Source organism: Salvelinus fontinalis, chromosome 31 (genome assembly GCF_029448725.1).
Source record: "Salvelinus fontinalis isolate EN_2023a chromosome 31, ASM2944872v1, whole genome shotgun sequence".
Classification (NCBI taxonomy): Eukaryota; Metazoa; Chordata; class Actinopteri; order Salmoniformes; family Salmonidae; genus Salvelinus; species Salvelinus fontinalis.
Window position 1 is genome coordinate 20,066,744 of NC_074695.1, and position 25,844 is coordinate 20,092,587.

The following is a 25,844-nucleotide window of genomic DNA, read 5'->3' on the forward strand; positions in this document are numbered from 1 at the left end:
GGGTGTCAAACTCATTCCATGAAGGGCTTAGTGTTTGCGGGTGTTTCGTTTTTAAGACCTTAGACAACCAGGTGAGGGGAGTTCTTTACTAATTAGTGACCTTAATTAATCAATCAAGGGAGGAGCAAAAACCCGCAGACACTCAGCCCTCTGTGGAATGAGTTTGACATGTATGTTAAAAGAAGGGTAAATACTGTATAGAAAAGGGATTTTGCTCTCAGTATAGGTTAAAAAAAACTTTTCTCTACCTATCAAGCCTTTAAACCAGAACATATATTTTACTTCCTCCACAAAGAACAATTCTCTGAAATCATCCACACAGATTAGACTAGAACAGACCAGTCCACCTCTCTCCCTCAAACCACTTGCTCTTACCATCATCCCTTCAATAGTGTGATCAGAAACATAATGTATCTAACAAATCAAAAGTTCATTTCCAGATATGGCATGTGAAGTTTGAAAGGGTGTTTCCGTTTTATTTGGTCTTCTCTGGTTCTGTTTGTACTCCTGCATCTGACTGGCGTTTGCCCTGCAAGGAAAGGGAAGGGTCATTTCGCTTATCAATATAGCTCCAACTGCATGTAAGAACCTACATTTGCTTCCCTCACATTACTTTGCCCAAAGCAAACAATGACATTTCATAGTGAAGTATAGTTGATAGTCATAGGGAGTTGCCGAGGCCATCTAATGGTTGCAAATTTAACTGAGAGGGATCACAAATTCAGCCTACCAGGTTTTTAAAGAACAAGTGGATGGAGTTCCTCTTCTCCAGTCTCTTAGGGAGGACGGGGGAATTCTCCATAACCTCGGAGGGCCCGGATAAGGGCTTGCTGTCCACAGCAGGGTCCTCTGGGACCTTTGGTTCATCCTTGGCTACACTTGGGCCAGCTACCGCTTCTGCAGCTGGGGCAGGGACTTCCTTTTTCGGCACAGCTGGCTGATTGAATTATGACAAATAATCAAGAGATCAATTTCAAAGTATAATTTGCGTCATTTAATGTTCCTCTTAAAGCCATTGGGCTTCCAATATGATGTTGCCTCCTTGCTCTCACCAGTTAAAAAAGCTGAGCACGCACATTAAACACACTGACTAGCACAATACAAGAGCACAACTGATGCAATTAAAGAGTGGCTGTATAATGGAATGACTACATAAATGGGAGCATTGCTCTGGCTGGTAAATATCATAAAATGATGAGAAATTAGAAAGTATCACTACCAGCTGTTTTCGCTATCATGTGTATGCAACATATCAATTGCTGTACCAAATAATGTTCATTATTTATGGAGGATATTTCATTATTTGTGCAGGATACTTCAACATGGTAGTACCAGCATAGCATAAGCTGAACTCAGTGAGATCTCTCTTGTTAATTTCACACTGGCTGGCAAGTATTGTCATTTAGCCCTTTGAAAGGTTTCTTGAGGAGTCGGACTCCACTTGTTGAAGCTGTCTGGGCTTTTGAGGCCATTTGGTTTAGCAGGTCCTCAAATTATCACACCATTCTGTTATTGTTTATCACATTTACACATTTTCTTGTATTTCCAAAATTACATTTCATGAGTAGTTCCCGTTGAGAACCAAAATAAGATCTGAGTAAAATGTCTGCCTTACCTTGGTCTTGAAAAGAGAAAAGGAAGTGAAAGGAGAGGCTTTGGGGGCAGCAGGTGTCTTCTCTTCCTCCGGTGCAGGTGGTGGTGGTTCTAGTGTGGCAGAGGCCTCCAGAGTGGCCATCTTTGAGAAGTCTACATTCTTTACCGAAACAGCAAAAGAGAAAACTAAATTATAAACCATTGTCAGGATTAAGGAAGGTGTAAGAGCCCATGAGAAACAAGAGTCCACCACCTGGAAGAACCAGAAAATAACCCACTGAAAGAGATAAGAGGGTGATAAAAATCTCAACTCAGGTACCAAAACTGGTACTGTAAAATAGATATTATGTAGTTTGCCCTTTAGGGCCACTTTATTGCTGAGATGAATGAAACAACTTGTAACTGATCAGAGGAAGCTGGTGAGAGGAGCTATGGGAGGATGTGCTCATTGTAATGGATGGAATGGAGTCACTGGAATGGTACCAAACACAAACACATGGAAACAACGTATTTGACTCCATTCCATTGATTCCATTCCAGGCATTACAATGAACCTGTCCTCTTATAGCTCCTCCCACCAGCCTCCTCTGTAACTGATAGCGTGAACACCCATTTTCACCATGCAATCAGACAGAAAGAGACAAAGATGGCATGTGAGGATGGAGTATGCCAAGAGTTCTCTCCATTTACCTGTACTTCCACAACCGGCTGTGGCTCCACTGGTTCCACCGTCTACAGAAGAGCAGAACGATGTTAATCTGAACATGTGCCATATAACTAGACCTTCTACTGTATGGCCTGCATGGCAAGGCACGGATAGGTGTGTAGAAGCACAGTTCACCACACAAATAAAGACACAAAGTCGCACATGCACGCATACAGTCAGAATGAAAATCTAATTCAGTTTCTGTATGAACACATACAGTCAGAATGAAAATCTAATTCAGTTTCTGTATGAACACATACAGTCAGAATGAAAATCTAATTCACTTTCTGTATGAACACATACAGTCAGAATGAAAATCTAATTCACTTTCTGTATGAACACATACAATCAGAATGAAAATGTAATTCACTTTCTGTATGAAATTAATACTTGGTCTGCTGTTTCTTTGGGTTAAAATGACTGAATTAGATTTTGTTGGATTTCCGATGTTGTTTGGGATGCTGTTATGCTATTTATGTTCACAGATGATGAATGAATAGATGCAGACCTCAGCCCATTCTCCACAAGTCATGCCATCAGTCCAGCTAAATGCAGCACTATCTAAAGTGTGTTGATTCCACATTGAGAAAAACATAAGCAATAAAACTCCATGAAATGTCACAATATGTCACTGGAAGTATCAGGATAGATTTACAGGAATGCTCTGAGAGACTGTTCTGTTTGGTATCTGTATTGATGCTATGCTCAAGAGAAAGGGCAGCAGTCTGTATGATGTAGATCTTGTACCCACAAGATGCAATGATTTGAATACAGTTAAATGAAAGGAAGGATGTCACAGTGAGCTTAACTCTGTTAGCTTCAAAATGGCTGAATGTTGTATTGTCATACCGCTGCAGCAGGCTTGGCAGGGGCTCTGGCTCCACTTGTTGACTTAACCTTGATTTTAGACTTGAGGCCTATCAGTGCCTCAAATTCACATCAAACTGTTACAATCTGACACACATTTATGTTTTATGTTCTCTTTTACAAAATATTATCTGCTGCCAAAGAATGCTTCCATGTGTCTTGTACTACAGGAGTTGCCTTACCTTTCTGCTGAAAAGTCTGCTGAACGGGCGGTCAGATTTCGGCTTGGCGGCCTCTGGTTCTTTGGCAGCACCCTTTGGGTCTTCTTTTGGTGTGTTGGTCACAGGTTTGGCAGCTAGTTCTGCTTTAACCTCCATCTTAGGTGGGGCTGGGGCTGGGGCTGGGGCTGGGGCTGGGGCTGGGGCTGGGGCTGGGGCTGGGGCTGGGGCTGGGGCTGCGGGTGGGGCTGCGGGTGGGGCTGGGGCTGGGGCTGCAGGTGGGGATGGTGGGATTGACATTCCTCCTTTGGCTGTTGCTGGAGCATCCACTAGTTGTGCAGCCTATTCAAGAGAGACACGCAATGGAAAATAGGAATAGTTGATCACCGACATCTAGTTAATAGCTCACAAAACATGATTTATTTATGTTTCTTTATTTAGTTAGTACTCACAGTAGTTGTTGTTGTTGGTTGGGCCTCTTTCTGTTAATGTTTGGTAACAACAAACAATAGTTAGTGCTGGTAAAAAGGAGAACAATCACCATTCTGGTTCCGTGAAGAGATCATATATCTTCTGTCTAAATAGCTTGCTTAGAGGACCTGCAGTGGCATCTTTTGCAACAGGCTTCACAGCTGAGGAAGGTGCCCCTTGACCTGCACAGGTCTTCTCAGCTGCGTTTGGCCTTCAGCAGAAGATGTATGCCAATTACGACTACTGACACTACTAACTACTTGTTTTAGGTTCAAGAATCATTGACTTGTTTAACTTAATTGGGATTAAATGTAATTATTTTGAATGATTGAATTCATAATTTTTTTTCCTGAGGAATTCAATAACAGTCACAATCACAGTCATCCAATAGCCTCTCAATGTAGGTTAATATGTTGCTACTGGAACAGAATAGAATTCAAGTGTAAATGCTAACAGCGGCAATGTTGAATGAGGCCTTATGTTACCAATGGGATGAAGATGATAAGTGGTAAGAGTGAGATGTCTTTCACTTGTTACTTTTCATCTTTGTTGGTGTAAGCAGTAAAGTAAAGTAAGGCTGCGTCATGAAAAGCTTTCATTATTATTTTAGATGACTTTACCAAAGGCACATAATTGCATAGCATTACATGTAGACTATACAGTATACTAAGTACACTCTGTGCATAACTGTATCTGTATTAAATTGGATTTAGTGTTTTTGTATAATGTATTGTTTCAAATAAAAATACATGCTTACCTGGTCTTTTGCAACATCAGGGGTGGCTGTTTCTAGCTTGTTTTTTTTTGTGGGAGTCACCTAGGTAACACGCAGACATATACTGAGTATACCAAACATTAGGAACAGCTTCCTAATATTGAGTTGAACCCCACCCCCCCTCCCTTCCTTAGAGTAGCTGCTGCTTTTTCAACATCTAATGGGGATCCTAATAAAATACCAAATACCAAATACCTCCTCTCCCACAGTTGCGTCAAGTCGGCTGGATGTCCTTTGGGTGGTGGACCATTCTTGATACACACAGGAAACTGTTGAGCATGAAAAACCCAGCAGCGTTGCAGTTCTTGACACAAACCAGTGCTCCTGGTACCTCCTACCATATCGAGTTCAAAGGCACTTAAATATTTTGTCTTGCCCATTCACCCTCTGTATAGCACACATACACATTTACATTTAAGTCATTTAGCAGACGCTCTTATCCAGAGCGACTTACAAATTGGTGCATTCACCTTATGACATACACAATCCATGTCTCAATTGTCTAAAGGCTTAGAAATCCTTATTTAACCTGTCTCCTTCCCTTCATCTACACTGATTGAAGTGGATTTAACAAGTGACATCAATAAGGGATCATAGCTTTCACCTGGATTCACCTGGTCAGTCTGTGTCATGGAAAGAGAAGTTCTTCATGTTTTGTATACTCAGTGTTTATTGAGTGTCTGTGTACAATCTTGGATGGCAGGCAAAATTGTTAGCTACCTTTTGTTTCCTATAAAACAAATCTAGCATTTAAGTGTATCGTGATGTTTCATAAAAATATTTCAAATTAAGTGTAATACCTACAGTAGATAGCAGCAATATCAAAGTATTTTAAGAGAGTTACAGTCACAGGGAACAGTGAAATTACTATTTTCATAGGACAGATGTCTTTCAGTTAGTCATATACAGTGCCTTCAGACGGTATTCACACCCCTGGTCTTTATCCACATTTTGTTGTGTTAGAGCCTGAATTTAAAATGGATTACATTGAGATGTCTTTGTCACTGGCTTACATACAATACCCCATAATGTCAATGTGGAATTATGTTTGTACACATTTTGATTAATAAAAAATGAAAAGCTGAAATGTTTTGAGTCAATAAGTATTCAACCCCTTTGTTATGGCAAGCCTAAATAATTTAAGGGGTAAAAATGTACTTCACAAGTCACATAAGTTGCATGGACTCACTCTTTGTGCAATACTAGTGTTTAATGTGATTTTTGAATGACTACCTCATCTCTGTACCCAACAGATACAATTATCTGTAAGGTCCTTCAGTTGAGCAGTGAATTTCAAACACAGATTCAACCACAAAGACATGGGAGGTTTTCCAATGCCTCGCAAAGAAGGGCACCTATTGGTAGATGGGTAAAAAAGCAGACATTGAATATCCCTTTGAGCATGGTGAAGTTATTAATTACACTTCGGATGGTGTATCCATACACCCAGTCACAACAAAGATACAGGCGTCTTTCCTAACTCGTTTACCAGAGAAGAAGGAAACCGCTCAGGGATTTCACCATGAGGCCAATGGTGACTTTAAAACAGTTACAGAGTTTAATGGCTGTGATAGGAGAAAACTGAGGATGGATCAACAACATTGTAGTTACTCCACAATACTTACCTAAATGACAGAGTGAAAAGAAGGAAGCCTGTACAGAAGAAAAATATTCCAAAACATGCATCCTGTTTTCTACAAGGCACTAAAGTAATACTGCAAAATATGGCAAAGAAATTAACTTTTTGTCCTGAATACAAAGTGTTATGTTTAGGGCAAATCCAATACAACACATTACTGAGTACCACACTCCATATTTTCAAGCATAGTGGTGGATGCATCATCTTATGGGTGTGCGTGTAATCGTTAAGGACTGGGGAGTTTTTCAAGATAAAAAATGGAATGGAGCTAAGCAAAATCCTAGACAAAAACCTGGTTCAGTCAGCTTTCCACCAGACAGGGAGATGAATTCTCCTTTCAGCAGAACAATAACCTAAAACACAAGGCCAAATCTACACTGGAGTTGCTTAGCAAGAAGAAACTGAATGTTCCTGAGTGGACAGTTTTGACTTAAATCTGCTTGAAACTCTATGTCAAGACTTGAAAATGGTTGTCTAGCAATGATTAACAACCAATTTGACAGAGCTTGAAGAATTTTGCAAAGAATAATGGGCAAATATTGTACAATCCAGGTGTGCAAAGCACTTAGAGACTTACCCAGAAAGACTAACAGTTTGAATCACTACCAAAGGTGATTCTAACATGTATTGACCCAGGGGTGTGAATACTTATGTAAATAAGATATTTCTGTATTTCATTTGCAATACATTTGCAAACATTTCTAAAAGCATGTTTTCACTTTGTCAATATAAGCTATTGTGTGTAGATGGGTGAGAAAAAACACAAAAATCAATTTAATCCATTTTGAATTCAGGCTGTAACAACAAAATGTGGAATCAGACAAGGGGTATGAATACTTTCAGAAGGCACTGTAGCCATTGACATCTACGGTTGTCTAACTGATGGCACACAAAGAAGTCCCTGGCAAAGCACATACAGTACATGCTCTCTCACTGGGATGGCCATTGTGCTCTGGGGATGGCATAGGCCTTCCCTCGCTATATTTTCATGCATCTCAACTTCCAATGGCACAGGCCTCCCTTGTGAGCTCACACTATAGGCTGAACAAAAGACCACCACATTCCCGTATGTTCAAAGGATTTGATTAACATGGGGCTGGGGCTATGTTAACTCTTTATGGAGGCATGATTCCAAAAGAAGGCATGATGAAGAGAAATGACAATAGCTGCCTGTGTAATCATTCCTTCAAGACGTGGTCACTCTTTCTCAGAGACGCCCTCATGCTGCCTCTACACATATTTTCACACACAATGATCACTGACAGCCCTATACAGTCGTAAAATACAATGACATCACTGACGGACCACTGTTTTCTCATTTAATTATCTGTGGTCCCTACTTCACAACAGAAGATTAGGATTACCAATCCATAATCAAGCATTAGGCTAAATGTTTTGCTATTCAGAGGCATATTTGGAATTATGACAGTATGGCAACCTTTCTTTTCCATACCAAATAAATGATGGTTCTTCAATAGTGTTTGTAGTGGTTTCACAGTTGGACTTTTACAAAGGCTTGAAACAATTTTTTATCAAAATAAATTTACAGATGTATGAGGTAGTGTCACTTTTAGACATATTTTAAAACAAACATGAGGCAAATATATCAAATATTTTGTGCATATCTATTCACTTATGGACCTTACTGTTAAAACAACTCTTTAAACAATACAAATAATATCAAAAGAAAAATTCTACTTACTAGTGTTTTGAAGAAGTTCATAACTGGATTATCTTCTGTTTGACTCTCTCCCTCTTGGTTTTCCTGAATGTGACTGCTTTCCTCAGCAATTTTGGGGCTTTTGACCTCCTCTGCCTCTGGACTAGGGTTGGGACGCTCCTTTGAAGTCCCTGTATCCTCCTTTACCTCAGCAAGTGGCTCCTATAGACAACCGCGAAGAATGAACCCTCAGAAATGTGAGTGTTTTAGCAATGAAGCTGATACGCTAGCAAGGAGTCTGTTAGACGCAGCATTGAGATTGAAGCACAATTCCAACCATGCCTCTGCCTACTCGAGGCACCATCAACAATCATCCTTTTATTAATGCTTGGTTCCACCCACACTCATTGATATTCAGCAATGTTGGAGACTTCTGTCTCTTTTGCTCTGAGAAATGTCAGCAAACTCAAATATCTTGTTTGTTTTGTGTTATGTTGATATTGTAAGGAAATCCCCCATTCTTATCTGATGAAATTTTATTTTATTTGAATATTCCTTACAGTAATATGACTTAGAGTAATATCATTCTGCAACACCAAGTGTAACGATTGTCGTCGGGAGAAGGTGAAGAGGACCAAGGTGCAGCGTGGTAAGTATTCATAAATACGTTTCTTTAATAAATATGAACACTAACAAAACAACAACACGACAAACGAACAGTTCTGAAAGGTGACGACAAACACTAAACAGAAAATAACCACCCACAAACACAAGCGGGAAAACAGGATACCTAAGTATGGCTCTCAATCAGAGACAACGATAGACAGCTACCTCTGATTGAGAACCATACCAGGCCAAACACATAGAAACAGAAAACCTAGACCTACAACATAGAATACCCACCCATATCACACCCTGACCAAACTAAAAATAGAAACATACAAAGCAATCTACGGTCAGGGCGTGACACCAAGTAAGGATAGTGGCAGCTTTCTTAATTTGGGTGGGCTGGATTAAGGTTCCTCTGACTCTATAGAAGCTACATCTTCAAGAAGTTCTTTCAATTCTTCTAGTTCTTCAGCCATTTCAGGTGGGCTTACACTCTCAGGCTCTTGTTCAGGTTGGCTGACACTCTTCACCTTTGGCTCTACAGTACTTATGGGGCTAGATTCAAGTTTTTCAAACATTGCTGACTCTACAGCAGCTGTATCTTCATTAACATTTGCAATGTCTTCCAGCTCGTCTTCAGGTGCAGTGCTCTCCTCTAAAGTTTTATCCTCTGTGACTTCTTCACCAATTGCCAGTTCTGTTGTCTCCTTCTCAGGTGGGCTGACACTATCCTCCATAGGCTCTTCTTCAGGTGGGCTGACACTCTTGTCCTTAGGTTGCTCTTCAGTGGTTTCTGGGTGAGCTTCAGTGGTTTCTGGCTGCTCTTCAGTGGTTTCAGTGGCAATTTTAATGGCATCTGCCACAAGAAAATCAGACAGTAATGGAAGTTGCATTGGAAACAAATATGAGGCCATCAATATTTTCCAATCCAGTTCAATGGATGATTGCAAGGAAATTATGCCTTTTTTTGTCTCCTTTATAATAAGAATCAACGGGGATGTTTGTTAGATCTGTAATAGGCTTTGTTATACACTGGAAAGTGAAGAATGACCTGTGAATTTTTCTCGCAACAGATGCAATATTACTAAAAATCAATGTTACCAATTCACAGTACACCTCACATGACAGTGGCTATATCCGTAGTTAACTACATTAGAATAACCAAAATCATTTTGATTTCAATATGTAAAAATCTCAAGTTAGGAGCTGATGATCATTAATTAATTATCAGTACACTGAGTGAAACTGAAATGGAACTAATGCCAACCCAATAATCACTGATTAGATACTTACAGCTTGGATCCCATCGGTCACAGCCACAGGGACTTTCTGATCTTCCGCAGAACTTTCAATCTCCTCTACAATCTTCTCCTTTATGGGCTCCTCCTTTTCCAGGGCTGGATCCGGGTTGGGGGTGGGTTGAGGCTTAGCTTTCTTCTTGAACAGATTTTCAAAGATGTTCACTTTTTCTTTCGTACTGTTCTTGGGCTCTTCCTTCTCTTGGGTGGCTGGTTCCAGTTCCGGTTCCGGTGTGTTTTGAGTCTTAGCGTTCTGTATCTCTGGTTCCACTTCTGGAACCTTCTTGATGGCAGACTTCTGTTCCACCACCACAGGCCCAAGACCACTGCCATCTGCCTCCACTATACCTGACTCTTCAGAGGGAGGCAGTGAGGGAGGCATACTGTTCTGCTCCACAGCTGCTTCACTGGTAACTGCAAGATATAAGTCAATTAGTTGGTGTGACAAAGAAAGTTATTTGATATGATTCATCCTTTGTACACAGGCATCATGTAATACCTGACTATTATCTTTTTAATGTCCGGTAATGGAAATTAGCCAGTTAAATGTACCTAAACATAATTGAAAATGTAATCTATGTAATCCCCAAAAGTAATTATTTATCATGAGGGCCATAAACAATAACTAGTAATGCTGCATACTGAAAGAAAGGTTAACATCTCAGCTTTCTGGTATTTATTTTAATAAACTGCTCAAGGACACAGTACAAATATGATAAAAATATGAAAAATATGAAATATTTATATCAACAAAACTGTATGAATAACGCTTGAAATTACTTATATGCTTTCTAAATATAGCATAATCAAATTATAAAATGACTAACTATAAAATTTCACATTCCTTATAACTAACTGGAAAAATACAAATTTGTATGTTTAATGTTAGAGAAATTGTGCATATTTTCTATAGTTCTCTCTTGATCAAAACGTCTCCCTCCATTACTGTGAATGTCTCACAGAGCTCTAGATTGGCTTCCCGAACACTCATGAGCTTGCCTTTCATTAATCTTGTCTGTCTATGACAGGTGTTTTTTTGTAAAATCTATAAATTATTTTCGATGAATGGCTATAAATCGATCTCTGAATGTGCTACTGTGAATAAATCACTCTCTCCTGCTGCGCTACGACGTAACGATTGCAGGCATTTATGTGCTTTGATGTAGGGTTCAGCCAGGAGTTGATGGACAGTCGGAAGTGCGAATGAAATGGTAGGAGGCATAACCCAGCTTCAAGGGGTTTCAAATGTCATATCCTACGTCACATATGCACAGAAAAAAATACTACTGTGTCGGTGGGAATCGGGGAAATCGCTGAATGAAAGCCATTTCGATCTACTGTGTCCACGGATCGATTTATAAGCGAAAAATGTCGATCGGAACCGGTACCAGAACCACACTGGTGGTGATTGGGAGTCCCATAGGGCGGCGCACAATTGGCCCAGCGTCGTCCGGGTTAGGTTTCGGACGGGTTAGGCCATCATTGTAAATACATTTTTTTCTTAACTGACTTGCATAGTTAAATTAAGGTTCAATTTAAAAAATAAAAAAAATAAGAAGGTCCCCAAAACAGGGGAATTTACATCTAAGAGGATACATATGATTAATCTTAGTTCCCAACATGTAATTCAGTAGAACATGGGAGGGTGTAGGAAATGGTATGCAACTTTACCAAAGGAGTTTCCTAATGATACTACCTCTATGACTAATCAATGCAGTGCTAGGCTCATTAGCCTAAGCTAAATGCAAGCAAAACCTTTCCTTGTGCTCTATGTAAAACTAACGTGCTACTGGGGACACACAGGCTAGTCGTGTGAAACAAACACAGTCTGGAAACAGTGGCTTTAGCTGCTCACTTGCTAGTGAATAGATGGCAAAATATCAATATTATCGCCCTTAAAGAAAATACATATGTACTTGGCATGCAAATCCTTGTACAAAACTGTTGATCCAGTGAGACAATATACACAAGGAGTGATCAAACATCTGTTCATCCTCTATGTTGAAGGCTACGCCTATAGTTAACATTGGACACCGCCCAATAGCACTGACAGACGGCTGTATTTACAGAGAATTATGAGAGACTTGGAAATTGATCCAGACTAATCCAGCAATTCAAGATTGATTACAAGGGATAGTGTTTGTGTCATGTCATCCCATTGGAGTAGTACATAAATAACTTGGTTACCATGATAGACATCATAGACAGAGGTGTTGCAATCAGTTGGGCCCACAGTTTGGGCCTTATTGATCATGGGGTAACAATCAGGTGACAACAGGATAAATGGCTATCAAATCACTCATAGACACACCATTCTCCAGGCCATTGGATGAGATGCTTACAGCATGGCCATTCAATCCTCCATGCAGGGGCTTTTCTGGAGCCTGCTCAGCCTATGAGAAAAAAGATGGTTGACATGAGCTACTCTTGTCATCATTGTTTTCATCATATCACTTTCATCGTTACTCCATTTTGTACGGACCATCAATTAGTATTAGATGCATGTGCACACGTAATATCTCTAATATATTACTGCCTGTAACTTGAAACTTGAAACTACTATTATTAGACAGCAAACACTTCGATTGGGTGTAAAATGCCACAACCAGCCTTCTTTCCCCTGTATTCCAACATTCAAAGTAAAACATACATGTTGTCAAAGCAGGCTATTATCAAACATACCTTGTTTTTGGAATGCTCATTGCCCATCTTGATCGCAGTTGAAACCTGCAGAAGAAACTGTTTATCTGTGTGTGTGTGTGTGTGTGTGTGTGTGTGTGTGTGTGTGTGTGTGTGTGTGTGTGTGTGTGTGTGTGTGTGTGTGTGTGTGTGTGTGTGTGTGTGTGTGTGTGTGCAACATATGTTCGTAACATCAATGCTGTAATGAGATACTTCATTCTTGTATCACAATACTATAGTCTCCAAATACAACAACAAAGTTAGATGAATTCAAATGCGATGATTATAAATATCAATAAACTAGGATACTCATCTTATATAAATTAATATAATTTGAAGCAAAGATAAGTTATACAACTTTTAAAAAAAACAGCTATAGAGAAGGAATGGACTATACTAAACCAATGGCATTTCAAAGCTAAAAGTATTTGAGGCTATGTCTTACCTTGTGCCAAATCCTATGGCAAGTAATAGCAGCAATAGCACACCCCTGCTGTGAAAGTAGTGTGTTTACAATCTGTCTGTAGTATTCCAGCAATTTGTGGGAGCAAATTGGAGATCAACTTGCTGCTTTGCAACCTGCTCAACTAAGAATATGCACATAGGAGATTAGCCCTGTTCTTAAAGGGGTGGGGCTATCTCTTACTCGTCAAAAAGGGATCTATTCGAATACCAAACACACAACCACAGCAAAAACACTCTGTCAACTGTTTGAGCATCTCTGATGTACTCATGCTAATCTCTTGAATTCTCTCTGAAAATGTTCAAATAAGAACATGGTGACCAGCTTTGCTTTGTCAGACAGATTTTGATGACAATACTGTACATCTCAAAGAGGCCATGAGAAACTGCAGCGAGGGGTAAACTCATGATGCCTAAGGTGTGGTTGGGATTGAAACAGGATGTGAATGTAGGATATGTGGAACCATTGGAAGCATTGCTTATTTGCTTAGTGGTTTACTAGTAATCCAAATACCTGACACATGATGCTGACTACATACTTTGATATTAAGTTGTTATACAGCACAAACAGCTTTATTTTAAAGAATTTTATTTATACTACTGGATTAAATGACTTAATATGACAGAAGAAAAAATACTTAATGGCCAATATGATCATTAACAAACGTTTAAAATTAACTAAAATGTAATTGACAGCATATCACCAAATAAATCTATGATCATGTAGAGATTTTTATTTGGCCTGAAAGCTGGATTTATTTAGATCAATGACATCACATAATATTATGTATAATGATCCTAACAGTGGATCACTGTTAACCTTTTGAATGACGGCAAGATTCAGATTTCCGCCTAAATAGACATACCCAAACTTTTTTTATGAGATGGCCATAAACAATAACTGGTAATGATACATAGTTTAAGAAAGGTCAGGAACTCACATTTCTGGTCAAAAAAAAGTTATTAATTTCTTAGGTGTACTCACCTTTGAAGACACAAGGTCAAATACATAGTACAAATTTTATGAAAATATGAAAAATCATTTATGATGTTTTTTCTATTACTGTCACGACTTCAACCGAGGCAGGCTCTCCTTCCCGTTCGGGTGGTGCTCGGCGGTCGTCGTCACCGGCCTACTAGCTGCCACTGACTCTTTTTCCTCCCCCTCCTTATGTGTTTATTTGTATCACCTGGTTTGAGTTAATTGGTAATTAGTGTGGCTTTATTAGTCAGCCAGCCTGTATGCTTATTTGTGCGGGATTGTTCGTCTGTAGCTGTGGATTTCGGGAGTGGTGTATTGTGTTGTATACTGGGTCTGTCTCCCGTATTAGTAAACAGGTGTTTATGACACCCAGTAAGTCCGTGTTGGACATTTTGGTTTTGCCGGTTGGAAATTAAAAATCACCGCATTGAAGCTCTGCTGTTCCTGCGTCTGATTTCACACCCCCCCGACACCCAGGTCGTTACAATTACAAGAAAAGTTGAGTAATAAGGCCTGAAATGACTTAAATGCTTTCTAAATATAGTAAAAATCGAATTATAAGCAACTTATTATAAGATTAAACCTTTCTTATAACTGTAAAATTAATACGATCCTACTAAGTAACCGTACAATATTGGCACTATGTCATATAACTGAAGACTGAGAATTTTCTCCTAAATGTCCACTGAGCAATGCAGAGACGCTATTCAAAATTGTGCAGACTTGTTATAACATCAGCTTTAAGCAGAAAGTGATTTTGTCCATCAGTGACCAGGAGAAGGTGGTCTTCTTTCAATTCTATGACACAATTTAGTATATTTTCATGTTGAGAGATCTAAATCCAGCTGAATATCACAGCGAGATGAAACCACAACTATTGGATTTGATAGACTGTCCCCTTTTATAAGCCGTCTCCCAGACTGGGCTATGTCACTCAGAGGAAGAGCAAATAAAAGATTTGTCTGGATAGGCCAGATAATTTGACACGTCACTCCCTATGCAAATGTGGGGTCTGAAACCTGACACTTCAAGTCATCTCTATGAGAGAGTGGTAGCAGAGAGCAGACCAATGGGGCTTTCTGACACTATAAGGAACAGGACCCTATGACGTTCACAGAGCGCTTTGTAGATCAAAATGTCAGTCAGAACCGGTCCGGAACTGCTCAAAGCCCCCCATAAAGGGAATTAACATCTAAGAGTTAATCAAGACAAAGGGTTCTATAAGCTAATCAATGTGGATCATCATCCATGGACCTGCCACAATAAGGCAATTGTCCTTAAATTAAATTCCTTGGAGACATGCCAAATCACTCCCACTACTGTAGCCAAAGCATGCAAGAATGAACTTTGTTAATTAACACAGTAATTATGGTCTGAAAAAATTGCATTACCCGATGTAGAGTATGCTGTATTAGTCCTTGATGCTTTCTTATTTTGTGCACTTTGCATAATGGATTTCTCTGTGGTCGCACTGTGAACATGATTTTTGACATCCCGCAAGGCATGCTTTGAACAGCACACAGGAGACCTCATGCAACCCCTATTAAAAAACGTTATGTAAGAGCTAACCAAGTGTCACGCCCTGACCATAGTTTGCTTTGTATGTTTTATGTTTTGTTTGGTCAGCTTGTGATCTGAGTGGGCATTCTATGTTGTATGTCTGGTTTGTCTATTTCTATGTGTTTGGCCTGATATGGTTCTCAATCAGAGACAGGTGTTTTGCGTTGTCTCTGATTGGGAACCATATTTAGGTAGCCTGTTTTGTATTGTGGGTTGTGGGTGATTGTCTATGTGTAGTGTTTAGTGTCAGCACTATTTGTTATTTAGGCTTCACGGTCGTCGTTTATTGTTTTTGTATTAGTTTCGCAAAGTGTTCTCTTTCTATTAAAAACAAGATGAACACATACCACGCTGCATATTGGTTCTCCGATCCTTCAAACTTTTCCTCCTCAGACGAGGAGGAAGAAGACAGCCGTGACAGAATCACCCACCAACCAAGGACCAAGCAGCGTGGTATCGGGCAGCAGCGATCGCAGGACTCCTGGACCTGGGAGGAGATTCTGGATGGGAAAGGACCATGGGTACAGGTTGGGGAATATCGCCGCCCCAAAGCAGAGCTGGAGGCAGCGAAAGCTGAGCGGGGGCGATATGAGGAGGCAGCAAGGCAGCGCGACAGGTACGAGAGGCAGCCCCCAAAAAATATTTTGGGGGGGTAACACGGGGAGTGTGGCTAAGCCAGGTAGCAGACCTGAGCTCACTCCTCATGCTTATTATAAGCAGCGCGTTACTGGTCAGGCACCGTGTTATGTGGTTAAGCGCATGGTGTCGCCAGTACGTGTCCATAGCCCAGTGCGCTATAGGGCAGCCCCCCGAAAGTGTCATGTGAGTGTGGGCATCCAGCCAGGGCGTATTGTGCCTGCTCAGCGTGTCTGGTCTCCGGTACGCCGTTTCGGTCCAGGGTATCTTGCGCCGGCTCTGCGTGCTGTGTCTCCGGGGAGCTGGGAGGGTGCAGTGCGTCCTATGCCTGCGCTCCGCTCATGCCGGGCAAATGTGGGAGTGGAGCCTAAGGGAGAGGTGCGCGTAGTAGGCACTAGATCTCCAGTCCTCACCCACAGCCCGGTTCAACCTGTGCCTGCACTCTGGAGGGTCCCGGGCTAGAGTAGGTATCCAGCCTGGGGGAGTGGTGCCAAGACTGCGCACCAGAGCTCCAGTGCTCCCCCACAGCCCGGTCCTTCAGGTGCCTCCTCCTAACACCAAGCCTCCTGTAGGTCTCCCCAGCCTGGTGGGTCCTGTGGCAGCCGCACGCACCAGGCTGTCTCTCCGTCTCCTCCCTACAGGTGTGCCCGTCTGTCCAGCGCCGTCTGAGCTGCCCGTCTGCCCAGCGCCATCTGAGCTGCCCGTCTGCCCAGCGCCGTCTGAGCTGCCCGTCTGCCCAGCGCCATCTGAGCTGCCCGTCTGTCCAGCGCCATCTGAGCCGCCCATCTGTCCTGAGGCGTCAGAGCCGCCCGTCTGTCCTGAGCAGTCAGAGCCGCCCGTCAGTCAGGAGCCGCTAGAGCTGTCCGTCAGTCAGGAGCCGCCAGAGCCGTCCGTCAGTCAGGAGCCGCCAGAGCCGCCCGCAAGTCAGGAGCTGCCAGAGCCGCCCGCCAGTCAGGAGCCGCCAGAGCCGCCCGCCAGTCAGGAGCCGCCAGTCAGGAGCCGCCAGAGCCGCCCGCCAGTCAGGAGCTGCCAGAGCCCCCCGTCAGTCCGGAGCTGCCCCTCAGTCCGGAGCTGCCCCTCAGTCCGGAGCTGCCCGTCCGTCCAGTGGCGCCCTCTAGGATGGTCTTCAGTCCGGGACCCGCTGCAAGGATCCCCGCTCCAGAGGCGCCACCAAAGCGGGTTATGACTATGGTGGAGTGGTGTCCACGTCCCGCGCCGGAGCCGCCACCACGGACAGATGCCCACCCAGACCCTCCCCTATACGTTTAGGTTTGCGGCCGGAGACCGCACCTTGAGGGGGGGGGTACTGTCACGCCCTGACCATAGTTTGCTTTGTATGTTTTATGTTTTGTTTGGTCAGGGTGTGGTCTGAGTGGGCATTCTATGTTGTATGTCTGGTTTGTCTATTTCTATGTGTTTGGCCTGATATGGTTCTCAATCAGAGACAGGTGTTTTGCGTTTTGTATCCTGTTTTGTATTGTGGGTTGTGGGTGATTGTCTATGTGTAGTGTTTAGTGTCAGCACTATTTGTTATTTAGCTTCACGGTCGTCGTTTATTGTTTTTGTATTGGTTTCGCAAAGTGTTCTCTTTCTATTAAAAACAAGATGAACACATACCACGCTGCATATTGGTTCTCCGATCCTTCAAACTATTCCTCCTCATAGGAGGAGGAAGAAGACAGCCGTGACACCAAGATATTTCAAATGAAAGAAGGAATATTTAAAGATGCAGTCAGGGATCCCAAGTACTTAAAAATGTGTAACATATTTATGATTTGGGGACCGGTTTTGGCTTGTGAGCACTACTTTCAAAACTCCTGGCTGAAATTATACAAAAGCTCTGGAGCATCACTTGAACTATGCATTTATCATCAATGGGCTGTTTATAGTATATAACATTGATCTTGTGCTATTTGTTATATTAACAAACGCTAACATATATGTATTTTAAATTAACTTTATAAATTGTATTTGCCATGTTCATCTTTGTTATAATAAATCTGAGTAAGTTGCCCGTAGCTGCCTTTCGACAACTCATGCATTCTGCCAATATTTGAACTTGGGAGCAGTTCTGTTTGTTCTGATTATTTACAGAGCAGAAGTTCCGGTTACTCCAATCACGTGTAGAGTTATTGTACTTTTGGAATGCAGTGACTCTGGTAGGCATATGAGTGGAAATGTAGAAATGCTTAAGCCCACTTTTTGCAACTCTTTGCTATAAGCAAAACATTCCATATTCAAGTTTTAGTGCCATAAGTCTTTGTAATTCCCTTGGAAGATATAGTTCAATTGGCTTTCAGAAATAATTTGCAGGACAATACAGTTATCAATACATTTTGTGGTTTTAAAATGAGGCCATAAAATTAGATTATCAATTTGGCCTGCAAAAAAAGATTTAATTACTAATTTCATGCAAGATCCTCTAGGTGGATGGGCACATGAGAATGGTGGGACTGTGTCAATTGAGGAAAGATGGTGGAAGTGGATGAAAAGTTTGATCACTCAGCGCGTCGAGCAAAGTTGGTGAAGATGATTGTTCTGAATGGACAAAAGTCGTATCGAAAAATGGAACAAAAAGGAAATTGTCTAAAATTGGACTGGAGGATACTTGTAGGCATGATAATGAATCACTTCTTGTTGGGATGTGTTTGGTGAGTAAGGATGCATATGTGGGAGACCCCTTTGAGGTGTCAAAAATGTTGAAGTATGCGCTGGGAAAAGTGGAGTCTGTCAGAGGGACCAGGAGTGGTCTTATTTTGATGCATTGTATTTCTGAAGAACAGAGGAAGATTGCAGTGAGCTTCAAAATAATCCAGACAACAGAAGTTTTGTTTTTTTAACTTCGAAGTAGAGCACCAGTCAAAGGAGTCATTTCAGGGGTGACAACAGGTGTTCAGGTTAAATCCCTGAAGAGAATTCCTGGTGTGATTGGTCCCCGGCGTCTGACCCGCTGGGTGAATGGAGAAAAATAAGAAAGTTTGCCATTGCTGTTGTTTTTTGATAAAGAGCAAATACCTACGCATGTGAATCTTGGTTATGTAAGATACGCTGTAAGAGATTTCGTCCCCAAACCATTGCAGTGTAAGAATTGTAAAGGATTTGGCCATGTTTCAAGTGTGTGCAGACAGACAGAGTATATTGAGAACAGAGTATACCTGCCTTCCAGGACACCTACACCACCCGATGTCACAGGAAGACCAAAAAGATCATCAAGGACAACAACCACCCGAGCCACTGCCTGTTCACCCCGCTATCATCCAGAAGGCGAGGTCAGTACAGGTGCATCAAATCTGGGACCGAGAGAATGAAAAACAGCTTCTATCTCAAGGCCATCAGACTGTTAAACAGCCACCACTAACATTGAGTGGCTGCTGCCAACATACTGACTCAAATCTTTAGCCACTTAATAATTAAAAATTGGATGTAATAAATGTATCACTAGTCACTTTAAACTATGCCACTTTATATAATGTTTACATACCCTACATTACTCATCTCATATGTATATACTGTACTCTATACCATCTACTGCATCCTGCCATCTTGATGTAATGTATCACTAGCCACTTTAAACAATGCCACTTTATATAATGTTTTCATACCCTACATTTCTCATCTCATATGTATATACTGTACTCTATACCATCTACTGCATCTTGCATCTATATGTACATATTCTTATTCATTCCTTTACACTTGTGTGTATAAGGTAGTTGTTGTGAAATTGTTAGATAACTTGCTAGATATTACTGCATGGTCGGAACTAGAAGCACAAGCATTTCGCTACACTCGCATTAACATCTGCTAACCATGTGTATGTGACCAATACAATTTGATTTGATTTATTGAAGAACGGTGTGTAGAAGGACGACGGTATTGCAATTGTTGTCGAAATCATTATCCCGAGTTCCTGGAGTGCCCTGTAAGGGTGAAGGAGAGCAGTCAATCAAATCTCCTATGAGGAGGTGATTAAAATAATTGAGAAAACTAGTGATGCTAATGAAGATATGGTAGTGGACGCACCACAGCCTGTACTAAATGTTTGCTGTAAGGCAAAAGATACCCTGTGTGTTAAAATGGTGGATTTTGTGGCATTCATTGCCACAGTTATAAACTGTATGGCACAAGTCTCAAAGACATTTAAGAAACTGGTCATTATTGTGGCTGCGGCAGAAAGGTTTTTGGGACTTAAGGATTTTACATCTGAAGACTTGAAAGGGGTAATGGCGCCGGAAGACCCGCCCTCCCAGGTTCCCCTTGAGCCTGTGTAGGAATGAGATCTGTTTTACATATTTTTTTACATAAAAGTTGTTTGATTTAGTTAATTTAATTTATTTTTTGGTAGTTTGGTAGTTGTTTTGGTATCTTGTTCCTTTTTGGGAATCATGTTTCCATCCCGCACAGTAGGTGGCGAAATGCACATTAAATTGTGCAATCACCAATATACCATAGAAGAAGAAGAATATCCACTAGGTGGCGGTATGGGTATTTGGTACTAATCGTCACTAACCGTATCGTATGTAAAGAAGTCGACTTTTTCCTGAAGCAAAAGCAAGATGGCGGCTACCGTGAAGAAGACAGTTGTAAGCTGAAACTTGTTTGAATTAATCACCCATATCATTTGTTTAGTAATTATCTAAAACAATTTAGATTGTAAACAAATCAATTCAGGTAGCCTAGTGTTTAGAGCGTCGGGCCAGTCACTGAAAGGTTGTTAGATCTGCCCCTGAACAAGGCAGTTATAGTAAATACAAATTTGTTCTTAACTGATTTGCCTAGTTAAATAAAGGTAATATATATATATAATTAATTGTCAAACTATATTGATATTCGTGCTCTCGTGCGTTGGGACCACAGCTAGTGAGCAAGCTGCTAGCAGCAGTAGTAACGTTAACGATCCGATTGCCAGTTTACGTTAGGTTACTTTACTAGCTAGCTAAGATGGTTATCTACAAACGACCAATCTATCCACAATTTCTTAGGTACTTACTGATTTATTTAGCTATGGTTTTTAGTTTAATGATGGTACCATTTGGATAAAAACGTTCAGCTAGTTTGTTATCCTATGCAGCTATATGTTGCCTAGTTTGCTAGCTACCAATCCTCCCATAAGGTATCCTGCTAGTTGTTCACTTTTCTTATCCCTATTTGACATCTAACAAGTTTAACTGTGTTCTGTTCTTTACCTATAGATATCAATATAGCTAGGCTAATTGTCTACAAGCTGTATTTTCTTCTCATTCACAGGCAGTTGAAGATGTCAATGTCACATTTGAAGACCAGAAGAAGATTAATACATTTGCCAGAAACACAAATCGAATGACAGAATTTAAAGATGAAATAGAAGCAAAAAAGGTAAGTGGTCAATCTAGTGTAATGATCATGAAAATCAGATTAATTCGATTTTCTTTACACTTGTTTCTTATTCTAGTACATGTCACTACCGGTATATTATATACAGTAGTCTAACTATAAGCATAAATTAGGTCTGAACAATATATCTTATTTATTTTAATTTGTTTTTGCGCGTGATATTTGAAATGCCTGTAACGCAGAATAATTTTTGTTGTATTTTTCGTTTTCATGAGAGTTTATGTCCGCTTGTCATGTTGTATTTTTGGTCTCGTTCTCACCTTCTGTGCACCTTCCCATTTATACCAGCGATCTGTATATAATGACGAGATGCTCATGTCTCCTCCCTAACAATGGGAGTCGTTGTCCCAAAGGTAGGAATGCAGGCGACAAGTTTACGTTCAAAATAAGCGTTTATAAACGCATTGGGATTATTTTGGACAGATTTTGTCGAGAGTGAAACCTCTCGCTTCGCCTCTTTCTGAAAGCCCCTCCCCTTTTGCCACTCACGACAACAAAGATGAGAGATCACTTCCTCTCTGACAAACCGTTTCAACTCGCTATTTTGGTCCAACAGAATCGGTCATATGGAGACATTATTTAACTGCAATAGAGAAGTTAACATTTCGAACCATACCCAGTTCATGTTATAACACCTCAAATCTCGAGCAGAGCAGACACTACTAAAACCGATGTAACGTTACCAATGAACATTCATTCTGGAAATGTTATGCTCAGTTTTTCGCGCGTGCTTTACTGTACCACGTATCGCTAGCAGCGTTTTAGTCAAAGATTCCTATACTAGCTGTTTAGTCTGTTGTATAAATGAGCAATAAGCATAAATCTATTATATAAGGAATTGTCAACTCGTTCTCATTCTGAGAAATAAGGTAGGCCACTTGAGTTCAACATCTGAACAAGTGGACAGGCTAGCATGCTGTTCAAACAGTTGAGACAGACAGAAAGTTGTGTTCATAACAATTAAACTGTTTTGCGTTGTTAGCTGAATTCAGAGCTTGTGAAATTATACCTAGATCCAAGTTGGCTAAACTTCAAATATAAATATTAGCTTGCTACTCACTAGCATGTTGGCTTGTGCTTGAGAGATTGTTTATGAGACCGGTGTTCATTTTCTATAATGCCTGCTACATTACATTTACATTTTTAGTCATTTAGCAGACGCTCTTATCCAGAGCGACTTAGAGAGTAGAGTACATACATTTTTTTAAAATTACATTTCACATATCCCTACCGGCCTAACCCGGACGACGCTATGCCAATTGTGCGTCGCCCCACGGACCTCCGCCGGCTGCGACAAGCCTGGGCGCGAACCCAGAGACTCTGGTGGCGCAGCTAGCACTGGATGCAGTGCCCTAGACCACTGCGCCACCCGGGAGGCCGGGTTAGTTAGTGTATGTAAACTTCTGACCCACTGGAATTGTGATACAGTGAAATAATCTGTCTGTAAACAATTGTTGGGGAAATTATTTGTGTCATGCACAAAGTAGATGTCCTAACCGACTTGCCAAAACTATAGTTTATTATTAGTGAATGTGCATTATTAGTGAATGTGCATTATGCATGGTTCTGGTTAAATTTGTATCAATAAGGGCATTTTTATAGACAGACCTGAAAGCCAGATCAGTGATTATTGCAACAACAAAAAAAGCAGGTACAACTATTTTGATAAAACAATTTAAATCACCATATATATTTTGATTTTGATATTTTGACTCGGCCACAAGTTTGAGCAAATCGAGATTTGAGTTTAAGGCCAAATCGCCCAGCCCTACCAGCAATCTGCTTTCTTCTCTTCTCAGAAATCTCTACAGAATCTGCAGGATGCCAGTGATGACCTGATGATGGCTGAGGATGACACTCTGCTCGTCCCGTATCAGATTGGCGACGTCTTCATCAGTCACATTCAGGAAGAGACCCAAGAGATGTTGGAAGCTGCAAAGGTATTGGTTACTATGATATGACTCATGTTAGGGGTATGAGCCAACCTCAGAAACCGGGATGTCTGTTTCTAAGGCAAACATGGATGGGCTATTTAACTCATTGTAATTAACGTTTCATAATGAAGCCGAAGGCCGAGATGTCAAGGTATTATGGTTGACCCTATTACTAAGAATGCAACTTAAATCATTTGAACAATTCTGATTTATTACTATGTCAAACCTTAGTATAAATATTTCTATTAACGTGCAATGTTTGTGGCTACAGGAACTACTGCAGCAGGAGATTAAAGACCTAGAAGGGAAGGTGTCAAAGATACAATATTTGTTGGGTGATCTGAAGGTCCAGCTCTATGCCAAGTTTGGGAACAACATCAACCTGGAAGCAGATGAAAGCTGAGTGCTTAGCCCGGTCCTAGATCTGTTTGTGCTGTTTAGTATGACAATTAATCAATGATTATAGTTGTTGATAAGATGCTACAAACATATCTGGGATCAGGCTAAGTGGGCAACTATCTCTTTACATATGGAGTTTAAGCAGCTCGCATATTATCCGATCCACACAGTGCTGACAGGATGCTTGCCAAACCAACATGTTTGTCCTCTTCTCAGCATCAAAAAAAAAATCAATGGTCTTATTTATGGTCTTATTTTGTACAGTTTTATTTTGTATGAATGTCGGTGAATGTACCACTTGATTTTTGTTATTTTTTGTTTGTATGTACTTTCACTGGGTCTCAGTAATATATGGCCCTATGGACTGACACAGAATATGTCTTTATACACCAGATTACCATAAAGAAAACAACCCAAGGATTTACCTTTGCAGTGCTTGGAGATGGAGAAACTGTGGAGTTTAATGTGTTTGAAGAAAATAAGTGAGCAGAGGCAGCCAATGTCACTAGTGCAGGGAGTGTCACAGTTCAGGGGAGCAAGATGCCGCTGACAGGAACCGCTACATGTCCTTTTACCATAATGAGAAAAATCAGTCCACGGGCCTATATTACTGAATCCCAGTGCAAGTACTAAACAATAAAAGCCACTTAAACCAGTCTTTATAAAGTAAAGAGGGTAACGTAGTCCTTGTGGATTTAAAAAAAAAAATGTTTGATTTGGTTATGGAACAGAAATTAATACTATTGTATTCAGATACAACTGATTTAAGACCAAAACATGTACGCTACTGTGTGTGTATATCCCAAAGTGTATCTTAAAGGTGCAATCTGTAGTTTAATTTCTGGTCAAAAATACCTAGCAGGACTGGGGGGAAAAAAATAGTTTTTTATTTTGGTGCACTGATCATCTTAAATGGAACCAAATTTATTTGTGTGTTTTTGTTTTTTGATTGTTTATGTATTTTGCCAGTGTGGACAACCTATAAAGAAAGTTCTTACAATTCTGCTGCACAAGGTGTGGGAATTTTAGTATTTTTTGTTGATTGATTGTTAGATTCAAAATTGATTCAAATAGAAAGGCATCCTGCTGGTTTGTAAAATAATATACATGCTTTTGGATTGATGAAATATATTAGCAATTATTTAGTTATTTTACAAAATTTACTCATACCAAAAGTGGCAAACTCGAATGTATCACATAGCTCTAATAATTAAGCATGTGTGACGACCAGATCATTATGTCTGACAATGTTAATATTTTAAAAAACAGGTGTGGAGGTGTTGACTAACAGTGAATAAACTATCAAAATAAAGAAAGTTGCACACTCCATGTTTAAACTCCCAGCAATTGAATGGGTATTTGCCAACATTTCAGCATCAGGGTCACCCTGAGGAAGGCACAGTGATGCCGAAATGTTGGTAAATACCCATTAAATTGCTGGGTGTTTATACATGGAGTGTGTGACTTTATTTTGATAGTTTAATGTTAATATTTAAACATAACAAAGGAGCTACCAGCTAAAATCATGCACCTACACATTAACTTATTTTTTCTGGTTAATAATAACAGTATCTCAGAATCAACAATGGGTTATATAATCCTGCAGGATGGAACCAAAGCACATCACATCCATGAATAATATAAAGATGAGCAAATACTATTATGATCTATAATGCAGTGTTTTTGATCTACAAAAATATGAGGAACACTGTCTGCAATTTCTAACGACTTGGGGATACATTAGCATTTTAGATTACTCATGGCAGAATACAAGTAAGGAAATAAAATATGAAAACTTGTGGCCACAATAACACTATTCTATGTTACGACACTTACAGTGGCTTGCGAAAGTACATTTTACATTTTAGTCATTTAGCAGACGCTCTTATCCAGAGCAACTTACAGTAGAGTGCATACATTTTATTACATTTTAGATACTGAGACAAGGATATCCCTACCGGCCAAACCCTCCCTAACCCAGACGACGCTATGCCAATTGTGCGTCGCCCCACGGACCTCCCGGTTGCGGCCGGCTGCGACAGA

At 40.6% G+C, this 25,844-nt stretch overlaps 2 protein-coding genes across 2 annotated transcripts; one reads left to right on the top strand and one right to left on the bottom strand.

The window, feature by feature from the left end:
- Positions 1–475: 475 nt before the first annotated feature.
- On the bottom strand, positions 476–16,187 carry LOC129829823 (proteoglycan 4-like). The gene is made up of 12 exons (XM_055891758.1): positions 12,901–16,187; positions 12,459–12,523; positions 12,088–12,169; positions 9,772–10,190; positions 7,912–8,091; positions 4,553–4,612; positions 3,777–3,806; positions 3,544–3,666; positions 2,284–2,325; positions 1,616–1,753; positions 731–937; positions 476–529 (listed from the first exon to the last, which is right to left on the bottom strand). The coding sequence occupies exons 2-12, from the start codon at positions 12,483–12,485 to the stop codon at positions 476–478; spliced, it is 1,362 nt and encodes a 453-aa protein (XP_055747733.1). The 5' UTR covers positions 12,486–12,523; positions 12,901–16,187.
- Positions 16,188–20,569: 4,382 nt separating this feature from the next.
- On the top strand, positions 20,570–24,814 carry LOC129829773 (prefoldin subunit 4-like). Its single transcript, XM_055891680.1, has 4 exons — positions 20,570–20,678; positions 21,343–21,450; positions 23,268–23,408; positions 23,674–24,814. Exons 1-4 carry the CDS (start codon positions 20,652–20,654, stop codon positions 23,803–23,805), a joined length of 408 nt encoding a protein of 135 aa, XP_055747655.1. The 5' UTR covers positions 20,570–20,651; the 3' UTR covers positions 23,806–24,814.
- Positions 24,815–25,844: the final 1,030 nt, after the last annotated feature.